This window comes from Solanum dulcamara, chromosome 11, assembly GCF_947179165.1.
Source record: "Solanum dulcamara chromosome 11, daSolDulc1.2, whole genome shotgun sequence".
Classification (NCBI taxonomy): domain Eukaryota; kingdom Viridiplantae; phylum Streptophyta; class Magnoliopsida; order Solanales; family Solanaceae; genus Solanum; species Solanum dulcamara.
The window spans coordinates 9,074,692-9,093,674 of NC_077247.1; the positions used below are offsets into that span (position 1 = coordinate 9,074,692).

At 36.3% G+C, this 18,983-nt stretch overlaps 1 protein-coding gene across 2 annotated transcripts in view; it reads right to left on the reverse strand.

Annotated features, from left to right (window-relative positions):
- LOC129874385 (uncharacterized) overlaps positions 1-18,983 on the reverse strand; it is a 50,131-nt gene that overhangs the window by 19,023 nt on the left and 12,125 nt on the right. For both annotated transcript variants that reach the window (XM_055949668.1, XM_055949669.1), the window contains exons 4-6: positions 7,951-9,428; positions 3,976-4,239; positions 2,239-2,459 (exon numbers count right to left, since the gene is read on the reverse strand). In XM_055949668.1, coding sequence (XP_055805643.1) covers positions 2,239-2,459; positions 3,976-4,239; positions 7,951-9,428 — 1,963 coding nt within the window. The remainder of the gene's footprint in view (positions 1-2,238; positions 2,460-3,975; positions 4,240-7,950; positions 9,429-18,983) is intronic.

Sequence of the window (18,983 nt, forward strand, 5' to 3'; positions counted from 1 at the left end):
GCAAACAGAATCACCATCTAGACCTTATGCAGGTAACCTCAAAAATATTTGACTTTAGGATTGCCATGACAATTAAAATAGAACATAGGAAAAAATAAATTTGAAAGTTCTCAAAAATGTGAGAAAGAACGATAGTCAATCACCTGATGCTTATGTAAGGAATCTGGAGAAGATGTCAAGGCTCCTCAAATTGCAATGTTCATTCCAGTAGTTTTCTACATCTTAAATTGGCTCACGCTATGGGCTACCATGAAAATCATGTTTTATCTGTAAACTTAACAAACCCAAGAAGACATTTCTGGACTTTTTGAAGGAATAGGACACTCTTTTTCCCAGATTCAAGGGCAGTTCTATGCTTCCTGAATACCAAATGGAGTACACATGTCATTCTTATGTGTAGTTGATTAATTAAATTTCTCCTTGAATTGTGTACCGACATTACTAGTTCCTGTGCTCCGTGTATATGATTTAATAAGAAAAATAGAATTAAATTCCTAAAAGATAAGAACACTTTGGTCCTAGGATCTCAAATGACCGATAGATCTTTATTGGAGAGATCTGCACGGACATGTGGGTAGATATAGTGACTATTTACATAGAGTATACGAGGGATATGCTTATGATACTAGGAACCACGAAGAGAACTATTTTAGATTCAAGTGGGGTGATGCCAGGCGGCTGGGCTTCTACATGACGGAAGAGAAGCCATAGGGCATTAGGATGATGCACTTCTAGCACTTATGTGGACTATATGGAAAGGGAAAAATAGGAGAGCTGTTGATGGACTGGAGAAGGATTTTGCAGGATTGAGGAATGCCTTTTATTTCTCTTTGGTGAACCCACGAGGTTCCCATTTGCACAAACGATTGGGTGCCGTTCGTAGAAAACCACATCTTTTTGCAAGACATTTCTATTTTTGGAACATTATAGGGGTATGTTATTGCACTTCTTTTAATAAAATCTTATTACTATTTTGATAATGGTAACATTTTATTCACAGCATAAAGGTTGTGCTGGAAGCTGAAGCAATTACAACCTGAAGCCCTTGTATGCTTTACAAGGCTTCCAAAAATTCTAATTTCTAGGACAGATTCAACATGCTCTACAAAGTGTGGTTGCTCAATCTAGTATTGACTAATCATCATCGTCCATGTCCAACATTAGGCCCAGAAGATTGATGTCCTGCTCCGGACCCTGCACCTACTGCGAATTTGTCTCCTCCTAATCAACTGATTGCACTTCGAAAGGGTATTCAGTCCACTCGTAATACTAACCCCATTATACTATTTTAAGTTATCATTTGTTATCACCCAATTATGCCCTTGTATCATCTTTTTCCAAGCGAAACACTTTCTCATCCAAGATAATGACAGTCTATGATTGACGAGATGTTTGTTTTCCATGTGAGTGGTACTTGGAAGCTTCAGGTACTGCTGGTTGTCATTGGGTTTATGCAGTCAAAGTTGGTCCAGAAAACCAAGTCAATTGCCTTAAAGCTCATCTTGTTGCTAAGGGGCATACTCAAATACTTGGGCTTGATTACACTGATCCTCTCTCTCGCGGCTAATCTAGCATATGTCCGTCTTTTCTATCCATGATGGTTGTCCATTATTGGTCTCTTTATCCGCTGGACATTAAGAAGGTTTTTCTCTGTGGTGACCTTGAGAAGGAAGTTTATACGAAACAACCACCTAGTTTTGTTGCTCAAGGAGAGTCTAGTCTGGTGTGTCAATTGACAGTCGCCGGAAATTGAGGCAGGATGATATCTTAAAAGTTTTTCACCAATGCTCTGATACCATGTGAGAAATATAAGAGAAATATTATTGAATTGCGTATCTACATTATTACACAGACCCTATTTATAGACACTATAATACAATCCTTTACCAAGTAGGATACTACATACAATTCTTATTCCTATTTTTATTCTATGTAGGATTGTATATACATATTCCTATTTTAACACATAATATGTTACCTATGTTGCATTTATCAACTAGCTATATCATAGGAGTACCTTGATGAACATGACACCTCTTTATTTGGTGGGAGGATGCCATTTTGACAAATAAATTGAATCCACACACAAAATGATCTATAGTTGGATACCACATCCAAAAAAAATCAACATTTCAGTAACGTTCTAATATAGCAGGTAAAAGAGTGGAATTAAAAGAAGGTGCCACCACTTAAAATTAAAGGTACAACACATCCAACTTGAAAATGGAGAAGCATTACCTGCAAAACTGACTTCAAAAACAAGATCGTCGCAGAAGCATTATTTAAGAATTTATCAAGCATCATTGAAATCTTCTTCAGGCCAAACTCCAATCCATCTTTCATGCATTCTGGGGAAAAAGGCATGCGTATGACAGTAGAATTGGACAATGACCATGGCACATTTTGATCAATCAACAAGGGACTGAACTGATCACGGAACCGCTCTGTCAAATTAGTCCCTGAACAAAGCCAATAATCTCACTCATCAATGCCTAACAGTGTTGGATGTAATACTTGAAACCCTCAAAGTCCCATAAAGAACATGTTAAACAGAAATGATCATGGTTGATCGAGCAGAACCAGAAGTTCTGGACAGTAGCACGAATATTTAGCTAGGAACACATTAGCAGTTGTACGGCCCCATTTGGACAACATTCAAATGAAGTTGAAACAAGGAGTATTTGAAGTTGAAGTTGGAAAAAAAGTATTTGTGTTTGGACATGAATTTCACTTGGAGAAAAAGTTGAAATATTGCGAGTGAAAACCATCATTTCACTTGAAATACTCTTCAAACAAGTTTATCAACTCTAAATTCCCTATTTCAAGTTGATGTTGATAAATGGACAAAATAGTAAAATAACCATTGATTTGCAAATACTATCTCAATATTTGTGCATTATATATAGTTTGAAGTTGTGTCTAAACACTTATAGTAGATAACTAGATATCTCCAACCAAAAGAGTCTATCTAGATAGGAATTGGAGACATCTACCAACATAATTCACTTTATTAATTATAGGGCAATGAATACAATTTAGGTCACTTGTAACTTTTGTTCTTTGATCTGACCTCATAACATATCGATACGAATTCCAAGAATGAGTTCAACCATTGCAAGAATTTATTACGCTTTAGTTTCATGTTATCAATCTTACTATTCATATTAAGGAACATAAAGCAACTATAACTTCAAGAACCTGTCTTCTTTGCTTCTTTTTATGCTCTAATACCCTTTTACCAAATTTCAACAGGAATACATTAGTTAGGGGATTACATCACTTGATATTAATTTTGGAAATTCTCCAGTTATTTAAGTCAGTAATTTATATTACTTACTGAAGGAGTTACTACAAATCATAGCAACATAGGCCTGTAAACATTATCACATATCTTTACATACTCTTGCAGGTTGTTAGGGCCTATTATCCCATTTACCCACTTTTCACATTTGAAAACTGTAATTCATCAGAACAATTTAAATGTGCTACATAGGACTGTAAAATATATGTACAAGCATAAAATAATGTGGATGTGCACATAACCCAAAATTGATAACGAACTTTAGTATGAGATCATTACAGACAATGAAATGGAGAAAATGCACAATCAGTTGCCTAAAATTACATGTAATTTGCAGTGGCAGGTCATGTCATCATCATACTAAATTAATCTCCACGTTACATATTAAATATACGACATTGAACTTTTTTCTGTTTCAACATGGTAACTTCAAATAGCAACTGCTGAGTACATTGTTTTTTTCCCCGAATTATTTCAGACATTTTTTAATTAATAATCATTTAGAATAACATTTTTAGACCACTAAATGTAACATTTACTGATCAGTACCAAATTGTATCAGTAAAAACTAAAATCTATTCACAATTTCACATTTGTCCCAGCATGATTAGCATTAGGCACAGGGTATAAAAATCATGATTAAGCACTAAGTAGAATAACAATGCAGTGTGTACCTCTTAGCGAGAACATTTTCGCAGCTGGTGCACGATGTGAAGGCATTGCAAGAGCTAAACCTTTAGGATCAAACATGTACAAGAAGCCATCTGAAACAACTGATACAAAATCACTTATTGAAAAACAACTAAGCAACCCCAGCCCATAGTTCATGGTATCACCACGCAGACCCCAAGGTGGAAGAAACTGAAGTCCAGCTACTTCGTCTCTACTTAAGTTTGCCCCTTCAAGGATGACAACTAGTGCAGGCCCTTGAAAGTCACCTGCAAAATAAGAGGTTTCTAGAATGAACACAAGGGCATCTATAGAGCGTAAAATCTAGTCTGGTTACTTTCAAGAGACACAGAATGTAGGAGGGGAGATAGCACAGAAGTTATTCTTCAGAAAAGCTATAGAAGCAATGGTACATATTAAAAAGTACTTAAGTAATCCTTTAGGATGTCGGCTATTCGTCATGTTCTTACTGTGTTAGTAAATTATTCATGATCCGCATTGCAGGTTTCTTTTCGTTCATTTTTTTTTGAAGAGGGAGGGGGGGGCAAGATGACAATAGAAGCTACTACCCTGTTTCAGTTTATGTGAGCCTATTTCCTTTTTAGTCCATTTGAGAACGATGACTCTTTTCTAAATCTGAAAACAATTTAACTTAAAATTACCTTTTTTTACCCGTAATGAAAAGCTTTTATGGCCACACAAATGTTATTGCATGTTTAAAACCACAAGTTTCAAGAAAATTATGTATTTCCTTAAACTCTATGCTCGGTCAAATAGGTTCACATAAATAGAAATGGAGGAACAACGTTTCTAGAAAATAGTAGAAGTAATGAAGAAGTTCACAATGTACTTTAGTAGTCCTTAAAAGCCGGTTCTTAGGATTTGGGTTATTTTCAAGGTTACTATTTTGTTTAAGATTATTTTTCATTATATAAAAGCTAGGTGCTTTTCCAGTTATCTTATGGTACACTTCTTTCCTTTTATAAGCGATCTTTTATGGAAGAGGTTAGGAATGCTAGTTTGCTGATAATAATAGGTCTTACGAAATTTATTCTGCTTATAATATGGAGCAAGAAAATTTTTTTATCATTCATCCTCTTATCTAAAATATTTGCCACTTCTGAGATCTACAATGAAACTTGGGATTTCTTTGCTTTGTAGCAGTCTTTCTATAGGCTTTTCATACGTTCCCTTCAGATACACCAAGGTTTTTATATGAATTGAATGCATAAAAAACTACTCTACTTCCTGCTGCATCACCACATTAATGTAGGAAAGAATTAAGCAGAAAAGGCGATTAGAATAACTATGTCAAGGTAGCACAGCTCAACCGTAATGCAGAGTGCAAGAAACAATGAGAACATTTAGGAAGCTCGCAAAATATTTAAAATGCGTAGTGTCTTTCAATAGCGATCAACAGTGTGGGTGAAAGCGCATCATATTGGGCATGGAACTAGTTGTGTAAATCAAAGCCACTTTACAAAGTTTTTTAATGTGGTTGGTTGCTGATAAAGCTTGCCTCACTCATAACAATCTGCAGAGAAGAGAAATGACAATCTGGAGTAGGTGCTTTATGTGTAACAGAGAGGTAGAAAGCTGCAGTCACCTCTTTTTGGCATTGTCCAGTGGCCCACCAGATCTGGCCATTATTCTTCAACGTATTCAGAGTACAGCTCATTATGCCATACTCATTCAAAGTGGTAGTAAATTGTTGGGACTCGAAGAAATCAGTAAGCTATTGAAGGAGATTTGGATTATAGTACCTGCCTGTGTATGCTATGTTATAAGGATGGAAATGAATGGCAGATGTTTTGAAGGAAAAACAGATACTGTACAGAAGCTTAAATACAAATGTTTGAGGTTGTGGGCTTTTTGTCTTGGTGATGGATGAACTGACGCGGCATATCCAAGGGGAGGTACCATGGTGTATGCTATTTGCGGATGACATAGTATTAATTGACGAGACGTGCAACGAAGCGATAAGCTAGAGATTTGGAGACAAACCTTGGAGTTTAATGGATTTAGGTTGCAGGACTAAGACAGAGTACTTAGAGTGTAAGATTAGTGACCGCAACTCATGAGGTGGATGTAGAAGTGAGGATTGGTACTCATGTCATCTCTGGAGAGAGGAAGATTCAATTATCTTAGGTCTATAATCCAAGGTAATAGTGAGATCGATGAGGATGTTACACACCGTATTGGAGCGGGGCAGATAAAATGGAGGCTTGCATTCAATGTCTTGTGTGATAAGAATGTGTCACCAAGAATTAAAGGTAAGTTCTATAAAGTGATGGTTAGACCAGCTATGTTGGTTGAGTCAGAGTGTTGATTGGACAAGAACTCACACATCCAAAAGATGAAAGTAGGGAAATGAGGATGTTGTATGATAAAGAGTTTAATTTCTTTTGCTATTTTTTATTTTTTATTTTATGATAAAGAGTGATTTTGTATGATAAAGTCTTAAGTAGAGTGATTTTGTATGATAAAGTCTTAAGTAGAGTGATTTTATTGATACAAATCCAATGACTTTCTTATATAAATTCTTATAGTTGAGTGACCTTTTGAGATTTTAACTCCAATTTATTAAAATGATAATTATTTACCCTCAAATAATTCAAGTGAGAAAATAGCAAACATGGCGACAAAATTTTCTTCTCCTAGCTAGTTAGAAGGCCACAAAAAAATAATATTGTCCGATAATTATCTATCTTGACCTAATTAAATGAAATAGAAAATCTCATAATAATTCAAGGGTATAATTGGAAAGAAGCTTTTTGTAGAGTTTTAAACCAAACACAAGATTAGGTGAGAAGCAATGAACCAAACACTTCATAAAAAATAATCCATGCATTACTAATCTCTGTGTTATTAATCTTTGTACCAAACGACCCCTTAGAGCCAAGGCTGCATTGTTTATAATGTATAATACTTACTTACCTTTTCAAGAAAATATATTTAAAATGCCAATTAGGTTAATCATCATGTTCGACACAATTAGAATAAAAAGAATTTCATTGATGAAAACAAAAGTAAAAGCAAGTTAATGGAATGCAGACACAAAATCCTCCAATGTAAAGAAGAGGAAAAGAACACAAATAAGAAACAAAAACTGACAGATACTATGCTTATAGCACATGCGTATGGCATAAAGGACATCGGTGACAATCCTTCCATCTCTCTAAAGACCAAATCAAACAGAAAAAGTGACCATGCTATTCATATTATTGTGCAGTAAGATGCATCAACCACCAACTTCTAAATGAGAAGGTATACTTGAGTCATACAATCAAAATATTAACCTTTAAAACTCTAGTGCTTTTCTTGGTTGGTTGCAAAAGGTGCATGTCTCACTCATGAAAACCATCAGAAAAGAGGAATTAACATAGAAATAGATATTTGCTTTGCAGACAACAAACAGAGGATGTTAATCATCTATTTCTTCATTGTACCTTCACTTTGCAGATATGGAGCTTCTTTCTCAACATTATAGGGGTTAAATGGACAATGCCAAGGACAACGAAAGAATTATTAGAGTGCTGGCACCTGCGAGGTCTGAGAAAGGTAAAGAAGAACACTTGGAATACCATCCCTTCAGTCATCTGGGGGACTCTTTGGAAAGAAAGGAACAGTAGAATTTTTAAAAGAAATTCAGAATCTCTAAATAGCAGTGAGTACAGATGTATATCTTCTCTTTTTTTGGTGCAACATGGCCCTTGCAAATGACATTGAGGCTGTGGTTGACTTTCTCAGCTCATAACATATGTTGTAATGCAGCCCTTGTCAATTTTTACAGCAGTTACTTGTTGCTAAATCAATATACTTACTACAACAATAAAAAAAAATGCAGAGAAGAAAATAAGCAAGCCATACAGCATGTGGAAGCTGCTCCAAACTAGAGAACACACAGAAATCGCCTGTTTCTGCCCTTAAGACCATCAGAGAAATAACCAATGAGTAGGAGATTCAGAAAACTACATTACCTAGATTATGCTGCAGAAGGGACTGACACCGATGTTCCCTTCTGTCAAAAATCAGATGAAGCTTTTTTGCTTTGCAGCAATCTGCCAACTCTAGTAGGTCGTACAAAAGGAAATCAGTTTTCCCATACAACTCCAAAAGTTCACATATTTTCGTGTAATCCATGCACGGTAAGTCTTTTGTCATCTCTTCACTGACTAATGACACACTTCGAAGTGATTGAATACCCAATCTGTCTGCAAGATTCTGGCTTATAGATGGATGAACAAGACGTTTTCCACCAACGGTGTTACTCTCTATCCAAGGAGCATCATTATAAACAAGATTCCCAGCACTCATGAGAACTCCAGAAGAATCAGGAAGTAATAAAGGAGTACTAGAAGCCTCAAACATTAAGCTATCCATGTTGCAATCTGCAATTGCTTCTAGCACATGATTGACAAAACTCAGTTGATCGGCAGATAGGGGGAATCCTTTCACATCATTTTGCAACCTTTGTAAAAGGTGAAAGTAATCAAAAACATCAAAACTGAGTCTAACGCCTAACTCCACAAGCAAATCTCTGAAATCCGTTAACTCAGACGGTACAACATACAAGTAGGGGCTGAATTTCACAGGAGAGTCAAAAGCCAGTACAGCAGGAGAAACAAAGTCATCTCCTATCCAAACCCACGGAGCACCATCTAAGGTAGACTTGAGAACCTCGAAGTCATTAATACCAATAAATTCTTGCAACTGCGAATAAATTAAGAGCACCTGCTTCTGCAAAACTGAATCAAAATTAGGTGCTACATCTGAGCTTTCATTTACCTTCACATAGAATTTAGGTAGTCCAAGCAATTGTTCAGACAAAATCTCTATACTTGCGCGATCCATCCAACCAAGTTTATGTTGCAGATGCTCTGAACATTCACCATCCAGGATATGCATCTTAGATGAAACCATCCACATTTGTGACTTGGGCCGAACATTAATTGGCATTGCAATTTTTCTACCTGAGGCTAACCACGGCAATCCTTTGATAGGTGGATCTACAAGTACAGGACACCAACTAATGGATCTCAGTGCTGACCAAAATTCTTCTCCAGTCATATCGTCAATCCAGTTGCTGAGAAATGAAATAATTCCTGACTGGTTGTCAGTAATATCAACAGCTCCTTCAGTGCAAACACTAAGACATGACCCCTGAGAAGTTTCATATCCAGTACTGGAGTCCCCATCCTGTGTTGAGAGCTTTGACGCCACTGTGTCCAACAAGTGAAGCAACCTGCCACCATTCTTCACCGCTTCTAACTCTTCGGAATTATGCAACAAGGCCACAGATAAGGCACAATCAAGCAAACCAGTAAAGCTTAAAGATTGCCGAAGCCCAAGATTAACCAAAATCTCAAGAAACTCCGGACTAGAGAACTTTTCAGATGGAAAGAAGGCACCTCCATGCAACAACATTTTCAGTTCTGGAATACGAGGATCATAAAGCCTACAGAAACATTACAGAGATTCCACAATCATACATGTAAGAACATACTCCATATGTTATAGATGTATATGCACACATATGAGAGTGTATTGCATGTAGATCACATAGATACACCAAACTAAATATATACGGTTAAAACTTTGAAGTAAAGGTCGAATAGGAGAAAGACTGAGCATCTGATGGATTTTAATAATCCGACAAGAAGGTACCAAGTTGCTAACTCGTCAAAAATATTTTTACCCCAAATAAGTCGCACTGGAAGACATCCCTGCTAGTAAGGGTGTACATGATTTGGTTAAAAACTAATCCAAACCGATTAAATAAATCAATATTTTTGGGGTTTGGTTTGATTGTTTTTAAAAACAACAACATTTGATTTGGTTTAATTTTAATAAAAGAAAACGAAGAAAAAAAACAAACCGAAAAATTATATATATAATTTTCATAATTATACGTATACATGTATATTAATTTTTATGAATAATTTTAAGTATCCTATATTTTATTTTATTTTTGACAAAGGTAACAAGATTGTATATAATCTTCAGCACTAAGGTTGGGATCCCAAAATTTTACATCATAGAGGTAACTGAGTAGGATCAGCAATGAGAACAAGAAAACACTATCTCTAGGTCCTATTTCGTCTTATAAGGATCCTGAGATGTCTATAATGACTACAGGATCACCTATATACTCAGAACTATACCAATAGCAAAAAGTGATAATACAGTTCATTGTAATCCTATGTAAAGGGCTACTCATACTTCCAAAACATGTCGAATTTTTGTCCGTCCATATGGTCCACCATATCATTACTGGGACAATTCTCCATTTATTTTTGTTTGTATTGCCACCGCCCTCATTGTTCCAACTTGCTAGAGCTTGACCTGCTCTTTCGAGCATAGTCCACCTTATGCCCCTGAAGCTAGTAATAGATTCCATAACTGACCAACCACTTTACAATGTAGAAACAGATGGTTAGATGGTTGATTATCTCTGCTTGTTGCTCACAAAAATAGCATCTTGGACACATATGTATGCCTCTCCTCATGAGATTCTCCAGAGTTGGAGCAGCCTCTTTCACTACCAACCAAGTGAAAGTTGCCACTTTGTAGGGGATTTTCACTTTCCATACAAGCTTCCACGGTAAAAAGCTGATTTGAGACCCCATCTGATTCAACTAGTCTGATAAGCAGAGCTGACTGTGAAAATGCCTTTGTTATGACCTTTCCACCTTGGAGTATCTTCTCCTTCCTTCAGTCATGTATATTGATCTAAGGTGCCATAGAATTCAGCCCGTCTTTCCACCTACCAATCGTGCATCAGTTTCGTGTATGTCAGGTTTCACCCTTAAGTAGTCCATACTTCTTGCAAAGTAGACTACTGTGGTTGATCCAGTAGATAAATGTCTGAAAAAAGTTGCTTGAGACTGCCATTTCCTAGCCAAGCATCTTTCCAGAACATGTTCTTCCTTCTAGTATTTCCATTGAAGCTTGCTCTTTCAAAGAAAACATGCCACAGATTTCTAATTGATCTCCACATACTAACGCCATAAGCAGAAACTACTTTTCTTCCAAAAATCTTCCTTTTCATATTTTGCTTGAATCACCCTAACCCAGTGTGTTTGCTCTTCTTTAAGAAATCTCCACAACCATTTCATAAGCAAGCTTTTATTCTGTTTTCTCAATTTTTTGATCTCTGGCCCTTTATGCTTCTTAGATAGGATTACAGTCTTCCATTTAACCAAATGGAATCCTTTTGTTTTCCCTATACCCATTCCACAAAAATTCCTCCTTGGGGCATTAATTATTTCTTTCACATTGGTTGGAAGAGGGAAAATTGACATCAGATAGGCCTGGCAAAGCATCTAAAGACTGAGTTGATTAAAGCTAATTTTCCACCCCTGGACAAATATTGTGATTTCCATCTGGACAATCTTTTCTCACCTCTCTCCACCACTCCATTCCAAATCTCCTTGGATTTGCTTTGGGCTCCCAAAGGCATCCCCAAAAAGACTGTTGGTTTCTGCGCCATTTCTCCTCCTAGGACTTTTGTTAGTTGTTCACCTTATTAATTTGAAAAATGTTACTTCTCCTCCAAGTGATGTGAAGACCAGAGGTTGCTTCAAAAAGAATAAGAATTACCCTTAGGATCTTGGGTTGGCTTCCTTTGCATCACAAAAGATAAGAGTATCATTTGTATATTGTAAGTGTGTAACTTCCACTCTTGCATTCCCATTCTTTGCTACATTAAAACCCCTTATACTTCCATTACTGTGAGCTGTCTTCATCATATTATTCAAGCCTTCCATCACTAGCATGAACAAAAAAAGTGAAAGGGATCACCTTGTCTCAATCCTCTGTCAGAAGGAAAAAAGCCTTCAGGAGAACCAAATAGATACTGAAAATCTGTCATACTCATGCAGAATCTCATTCATTAGATCCACTTCATTCCAAATCTCATCCTCTGAATGATTCCAAGCAAAGAGCTCTGGTTGACATGCTCATATGCTTTTTCTATATCCAATTTGCACATAATTCCTGAAGTCTTGTCTTACAATCTAGAATCTAGACACCCATTAGCAATGAGAACTGCATCAATGATTTGCCTTCCTCTTAAGAAGGCCATTTGTTGTGTATCAACTAGCTTGTGCATCACTTTCTTCAATGTTTCTGTGAGAAAGTTGGATATCAACTTGTTAACACTTCCTATTAAACTGACATCTCAACTCCTTGGTTCCATTCTTTTTTGGGATGAGAGTTACGTATGTTGCATTAAAGCTCTTCTAAAAAATCTCCTGTGAATGGAAGTCCTGAATAGTTGTCATCACATCCTCCTTCACAATCTCCCAACATTTTACAAAAGAAAAACCATAGTATATCCATTTGGGTATGGTGCTTTGTCTACAGCACTAGCTCAAGTCCAAGTAGGACTTCTTCCTTTTCAAAAGGTTTCAGCAGTTCTTGTTGTTCCTCTCTGCTGATAGAAGGCCACTGATTCATGTTGTGAAAGAGTCTCCAATTCTCACCTTCACTATATAGCTTCCTGTAAAAGGATGTAATCTCTCTTTTAATGTCGACAGCCTCCACCAATTCTTGTCCTCCTACTACCAGTTTATCAACGTGATTGATCCTCTTGTGAACATTGGCAGTTCTCTGAAAGAACTTAGTGTTCTTGTCCCCTTGTTTTATCCCCAGTGTTCCTGATCTTTGTCTCCAGCTCTCTCTTCCTTTTTTGCATAGTCTTCAAAATCCTTGACCACATTTGCTTTCTGGACAGTTTATCATTCATTTAAAGGTATGTTCTGCTGAATACTATCAAAATCAAAAAAATTGTTGAGCGGCTCCTTCTTTTTCTTTTCCAAATTCCCATATGTACTTGCACTCCATTCTCCCTATTTGGTCATCTTGGATGCTAAAATGTAGTCAGGCCTCCCTTCAAAGTCAAAGGATGTCCACCATTCTTTGATTCTTTCATTAAAACCATCATCCCCCACCCACCACCTATCAAACTTAAAATAGGATTATGTGTGCACCCAACTTCCACTTAATAGTGCAATTGATGTGTGATCTGAGCAAATTCTCGGTAGAATCTTCTTTTCTTTTTTTTTGATGAAGCACACTATAGGTAGAATCTCTTGCTTCACATTGTTGAATTTTCCCCCCATTGAATAGATTGTAATATTCTATCAATTCTAGATGCAGAATTGAATATCTTATATTTTCTCATCAGAATTTTTTATTTTGATTTGTAATTGTGCTATCAGTTCTACAGCGAAGCATGGCTGGTTTGTGTTTAAGTGGATTTGATTTATTTGTACGGATGGTTATTCTAATTTTCTTGAACTTGTACAAGTTTCATTTGCAAGTTTATTTCGGGCTCTAACTAATCTGTAGCTTTTTAAAAAGTAAATCAAAATTACAATGAAATACACGAAATTATATTACATTTTTTCTTCGAAAAGGATTATCCAATCTTTCTTGTGTCACAAGGAAGATAAAGTTTCAAGAATCTTTAGTTTTATAGTTTTCTAATTTACACAACATTACCATATACTTAGTGCATTCACATTGAAAGCATCCAATTCTAACTAAGACACAACATAGGTATTTATATTTGACTTGTTATGAGTATATTTTAATGAAATGATGTTACATTTACCTAATCAAAAACTTGTTGCTTTATTTGTTTGTTTAATGTCAAGGAATAATAGTAGGGAAAAAAAGGAAAGAGTAGATATTTATGTATGGTTAAAACCGAATAACAACCAAATGATAAATGTCTACTATATTTGATTTGTTTTGGTTTTAATAATTTAAAAATCGATTAAATTGATTTGGTTATGATATTCATCAAAAACCGATCCAAACCGAACCATGAACACCCCTACCTGCTAGTAACACATTATGTGTTAGATTTACTCAACTACAATAAAATATTAGTTAAAGGGAGTATGTTGATCATGTAACACAAGCACTTCATTTAGGTAGAACTGTTACCTAGTAGTGGTAAAATGGGCGAATTGGATCGGATTTGGACGAGAATAGATTGAGCTAAAATGGATTGGGCAGAAATTCACCCATATTAATATGGGTAAAAAATGGATTGGGTAAAATTGTTCTAACCCACTTTAATCTCCTAAGACAGCCATGAAATTTCTTTTTTTTCTTGGAGTTGAACTCTGAGAAACACGTTTGGCCATAAAATTCTGGAATTCTACTTCAAGTTGAATTTTAAAATTTTTTCAAAAATTTTAAAAACACAAAAATTGTTTTCACTTTTTTCACTCTAGATTACTCGCAAAAATTGAAAACAACTCCAATTTGTATTTATAGCCAAAAACAGCTCCAATTTTCAAATTTTATTTTTCACTTTGAAAACAAAATCTACTTTTTCCAATTTGCACAATGAAACATGACCAAATGGCTTAAGTAAATTGAAATAAACTTTAACAAAAAAAATTCACATAGTACAAACCCAAAAATGTGTTTCACAACACCATTCAAGTGATTTTACCCTGATATTTGGGTGAATACAAAAAAAAATAGATAAATACTCAACATCTGAACAATAATTTTAGGAAACAGAAAAGATAATGAATTTATTAAGTATTATTTTTTGATTAACAATGCTTTTAGAAACAATCTATGTTTGCTAAGCCAGTAGACACTTAGTACTGGTCATAATTGTATACTTATTAGAAACTGAGACAAATACATTATAGTCATCAAATTTGATATTAAATATTCTGTTTCAAATTCTTCTTTAGAAATGCAAATGATAAACTAAAGATTGATACGTCCAGATATGGTTAATATTTGATAGTAATATTCTGTTTCAAATTCTTCTTTAGAAATGCAAATGATAAAGGGAAGATTGATACGTCCAAATATGGTTAATCAGTAATAGTTCTTGATCCTTTCATTTTTGAGTTGGCTTTCTGGTAAAATATGGATACCCATATTTGTCCATATTTTTATAGGTTAAAGATGGACTGAAGTCCATATTTACCAAAATTGAAATACAAGTGATCCAACTCATTAAAATATGGGTTAAATGAGCTGATTTTATAAATATGGGCTGGAATTGTCATCTCTACTTACACCTCACAAAAACCAGATTGGACACAACTGACTTGATGCTCTAAAGTACAAATTGCAAAATAAAATTGACTTAATAGTTAATTTGCTAAGCCTTTTAGCATATTTTCTTGTTTGTCCTTTGAAAAGCATGTTCGAGCTCTTGTTGTAGTTTATGAGAAACTTTATACCCTTACCTAAAGTTGTACATTAATAATCCTAATTTCCTGAAACACTTATATTACATTATTACTTATCCTTCTGACTGCCTCCCATGCTCTGCCAAGCTCTATTTTTTAAAATTTGTTGAACACCATCTGCATCTTATATAGAAGCCAGTGTTTTGCAGTTTCCTACCTTCCAATTTTCTGTCTTACCTCCACAACAGATAACGAACATGAACTCTATGCTAGGCCCAGATGTAAAGAGTGTCCATCCTCCTCAACAGTTGACTGCATTCATTCATAGAATTAACTAAGACATTAACAAAAACTGTCTAATTATTTGAATAATATCCACAAGGAAACTGAATTCCTCCTTAATTCATCTCTGTCCTATTTTACAGGTAAAATTAGTCCATTCATATTCAAGAGTGTGAAGGAGAAGATTCAGAATTTCATGTGATATTGCTCAAAAGATACGGATATGGTTGGAGGAACTGAATAGATCGGAGTAAATTGGAGGTATATTAGTATCTCTAAGCAGGCATAGTGTTATACCCCGCACTCTTGGTACATGGGAGCATTTATTTAGCTTCTCTAAAATTACCATGTGATCCATGTTATTCATGACGTTATCAAATAACTCTAAGGAAAGGAGGATGTAACGCCCCATATTTTGCATAGGCTAGTTCTATGTGAGTAGTGATGGTTGGAAATAGGTTTGGAAGGATTTGAAAGGAGTTGGAGGCCAAGTAGTGAGTCGTGGTAATCGACCTACTTGCGTAAGCTACTAAGCTACTTGAGTACATGTCGAGCTTAAGTAGCAAGGATCACATAAGTTCTTAAAGTGAGACGAGATTACGAACCTACGAAAAAGAGTAAGTAGGTGATGCACCTACTTCAAGTAGGTGATGCACCTACTTGGAAAGTGGACCCCACCAAGACACGTGGCAGCAGCTGGTTGGTGCATGGATGAGGTGGACCTATAGGAGCTGGACACGTGTCACCCTTGGGGATGGACACACGTAGGGGCTGGACACGTGTCACCCTTAGGGGCTGACACGTGTCACTTTTAAAGGTGGTGTATATAGGCTGAATTAGTGACTAAGAACCTCATTTTCTCATCTTTAACTTCAAGAACCTAGAGAGAAAGAAAAAGAGTTCAAGCCATGACAAGTTTCGGCCATGGCTGAAGCAAGGAGAGACTTCAAGTCTTGCTCCGTAAATTAATTCTCTAAGGTATTTTACGATCAAGTGAAGGTGTTTAACGACGTAAATTAATTGTTGGGTCAGCAAGAAGGTCCAATGTGAAGCCATTAACTTTCAGCCGAGTGGAGAAGTCAAGTTGCTAAGGTAGGGTTTCTTTCTTTCAAATTGGAGTTAATGGTGTTGTAATGGAAAGATTACTTTGTATTAAGTAGGGTTGGAGTTAAGAAAATTACACGGTTATTGTTAACGTTGTAATTGGACAGAATTGAAGTCGTTCTAGTTGGATTAAAGTTTGATTAGTGTTGTTGTTATGATGGTGTTGTATTTGAAGGTAATTCGTGTATGTTGAAGGGCTAAAAATATAGCTATGGATGAGTATAGGTGCTGCTGTTCGCAGCCACGTTATGCTCCTTTCCGTGTGGTTGTGATTTTACGAAATAAAGATCGAAAATCGTAATTTGATGTCGTGATTTTGGGTGGGCTGTTTGGAACTTGTATTGAGTAATGTTGAAGTAGTTTTATTGTATATGAATGGTGGTTAATTGGAAGCTCGAGTTAGGCGAGTTATATAAGGAAAATGCTGGCCGATTTCCGTTAAGTTCTTAACTAACCAAAATACTAATCGAGAAGTGTGAACGAGGAAATGATTCCTATGGGTAGTTGGTTGTAGATTTATAAGCTAGAAAGTTGTAGTTTATTAATAATAGTATTACTTTCGTGTTAAATAGGTCCAAAGGGTAACGAAGCAAGCGTGGTTACGGTTGATCCATAAAAGGTATGTAAAGCCTATCCCTCTTTATTCTTTTGGCATGTCTTAGATATAAGTGATATGTGATATGAGCTTTGGGGATAATTCCATTCATAAGCTCCGAGTATGATTCATGACTCTTATTCACTTCTGGATGTTAAAACTCTTAAAGTAGTTGAGTTATTGCCCTCGAGCCTTCTATATGTTGAATAGTAATTGGATGTATAAGCTCCTATTCCCAAGGACTCTACGATGACAAATGTCTCTGATTCCATAAGTTGTTTAGCATTGTCTGGATACATGTCTATGATTCCTGAGGCTCCATTTGATATGATCCCTAATGACATTTAGAGGGTACTTGAGACGATTATTATCCTGATCTTCAAGTGATGGTTCACTTGACTATTCTATTGAGTCTCAGATGATGATTTAATTTGCATATGGTTACTCACTACTCTGCTCGTGCATACTGTTAATACATGGCATCGGGCCCCATGATGGGCCAAAGATGATACATGTATATAACAGATTCACCGAGTCCATAATGGGCCGAATATGATATATGATATGATCATGCATGATTTTATTTCATAAGGCACAAGTACAGTGATTTCTTGAGAATCATATTTGTCTCCTGAACCTCTACTTCAGATGTGATTTCATTTATGATATGTTATGCTTTATATACTCAGTACATATATCGTACTGACCCCCTTTCTTCGGGGGGGGGGGGGCTGTGTTTCATGCCCGCAGGTACAGACACGCGTTTCGGGGATCCGCCAGCTTAGGCTTCCCACTTAGCCATTTTGGAGTGCTCCATTGTACCGGAGCCTAGCTTGTTGGTATTAATCTTTTTGATGTATATATTCGTTCATTCAGGGGTACGACGGGGGCCCTGTCCCTCCATATGATACCGTTGATACTCTTAGAGGTATGTAGACGTGTATGTGGGTTGTATGTAAGTTTTGTTCAGCTGTGTCTATACGATGTGTTGTAAATATTAATATGTAATGGCAGCCTTGTCGGCTTGCGTGCCCTTTCATGATATGAATAGTGGTGACTCCTCAGGAGACAAATGATAGGGCTATGTAAATGAAGACGTATGACCCATTGGGGTTCTTATGTAAGTTAGCATACTGTTCGTAGTTCAGATTGACTACATCCGATAGGTATGTATACGGGGTCCAGGTCGGACCTCAGTCGCGGCCTACGGGGTTGGGTCGTGACACATAGAAGGATGGATTATGTGAAGAAACAAGAGAGTAGAGAAATATCTAATACTTATATGGTATGGCAAATACAAGGCACACTTACATCTATAGGTGTCAGAAATAATACAAATGGTTTTTGTCTAATGTGGGACAATATCAACCTTCGACCTTGCAGCATCGTAAAAAATATCTAACTTAAGAACTTAACTCTACTAATACCCTAATCTACCACTCTACCAAACCCCCTAAAACTCAAAGTGGTGGAATCAACTTTAGTTTAATTGTTTTGAAAATATAAAGAGTAAATATCATCAGAAAATAGCAAAAAGCTTTCAAAAAATTGTAGTCACTGGAACCTCGCTGGAAAAGCTTTAGATGCCGGAACCGTGCCATGGTAGTTTTAAAAAATGGTGGAAAGATGTGCCCCACTAGAACAGTCACCAGAAGAAGCTGGTAACTGTAAAGGCACAGAGTTGCTGAAGAAATCACCGAAAGATGCGTAATGACAACAGAGCAGTCACCAAAAACAGGTCCAATGTCCTCGAAGCATTACCGTAGAGAGATGCAGCACTGCCGGGACAACCAAGGAAAATTTCAGTAGAAATGGTTGCCAGACGTGCTGCCGTCAGAGCAATCGATGAAAAGAA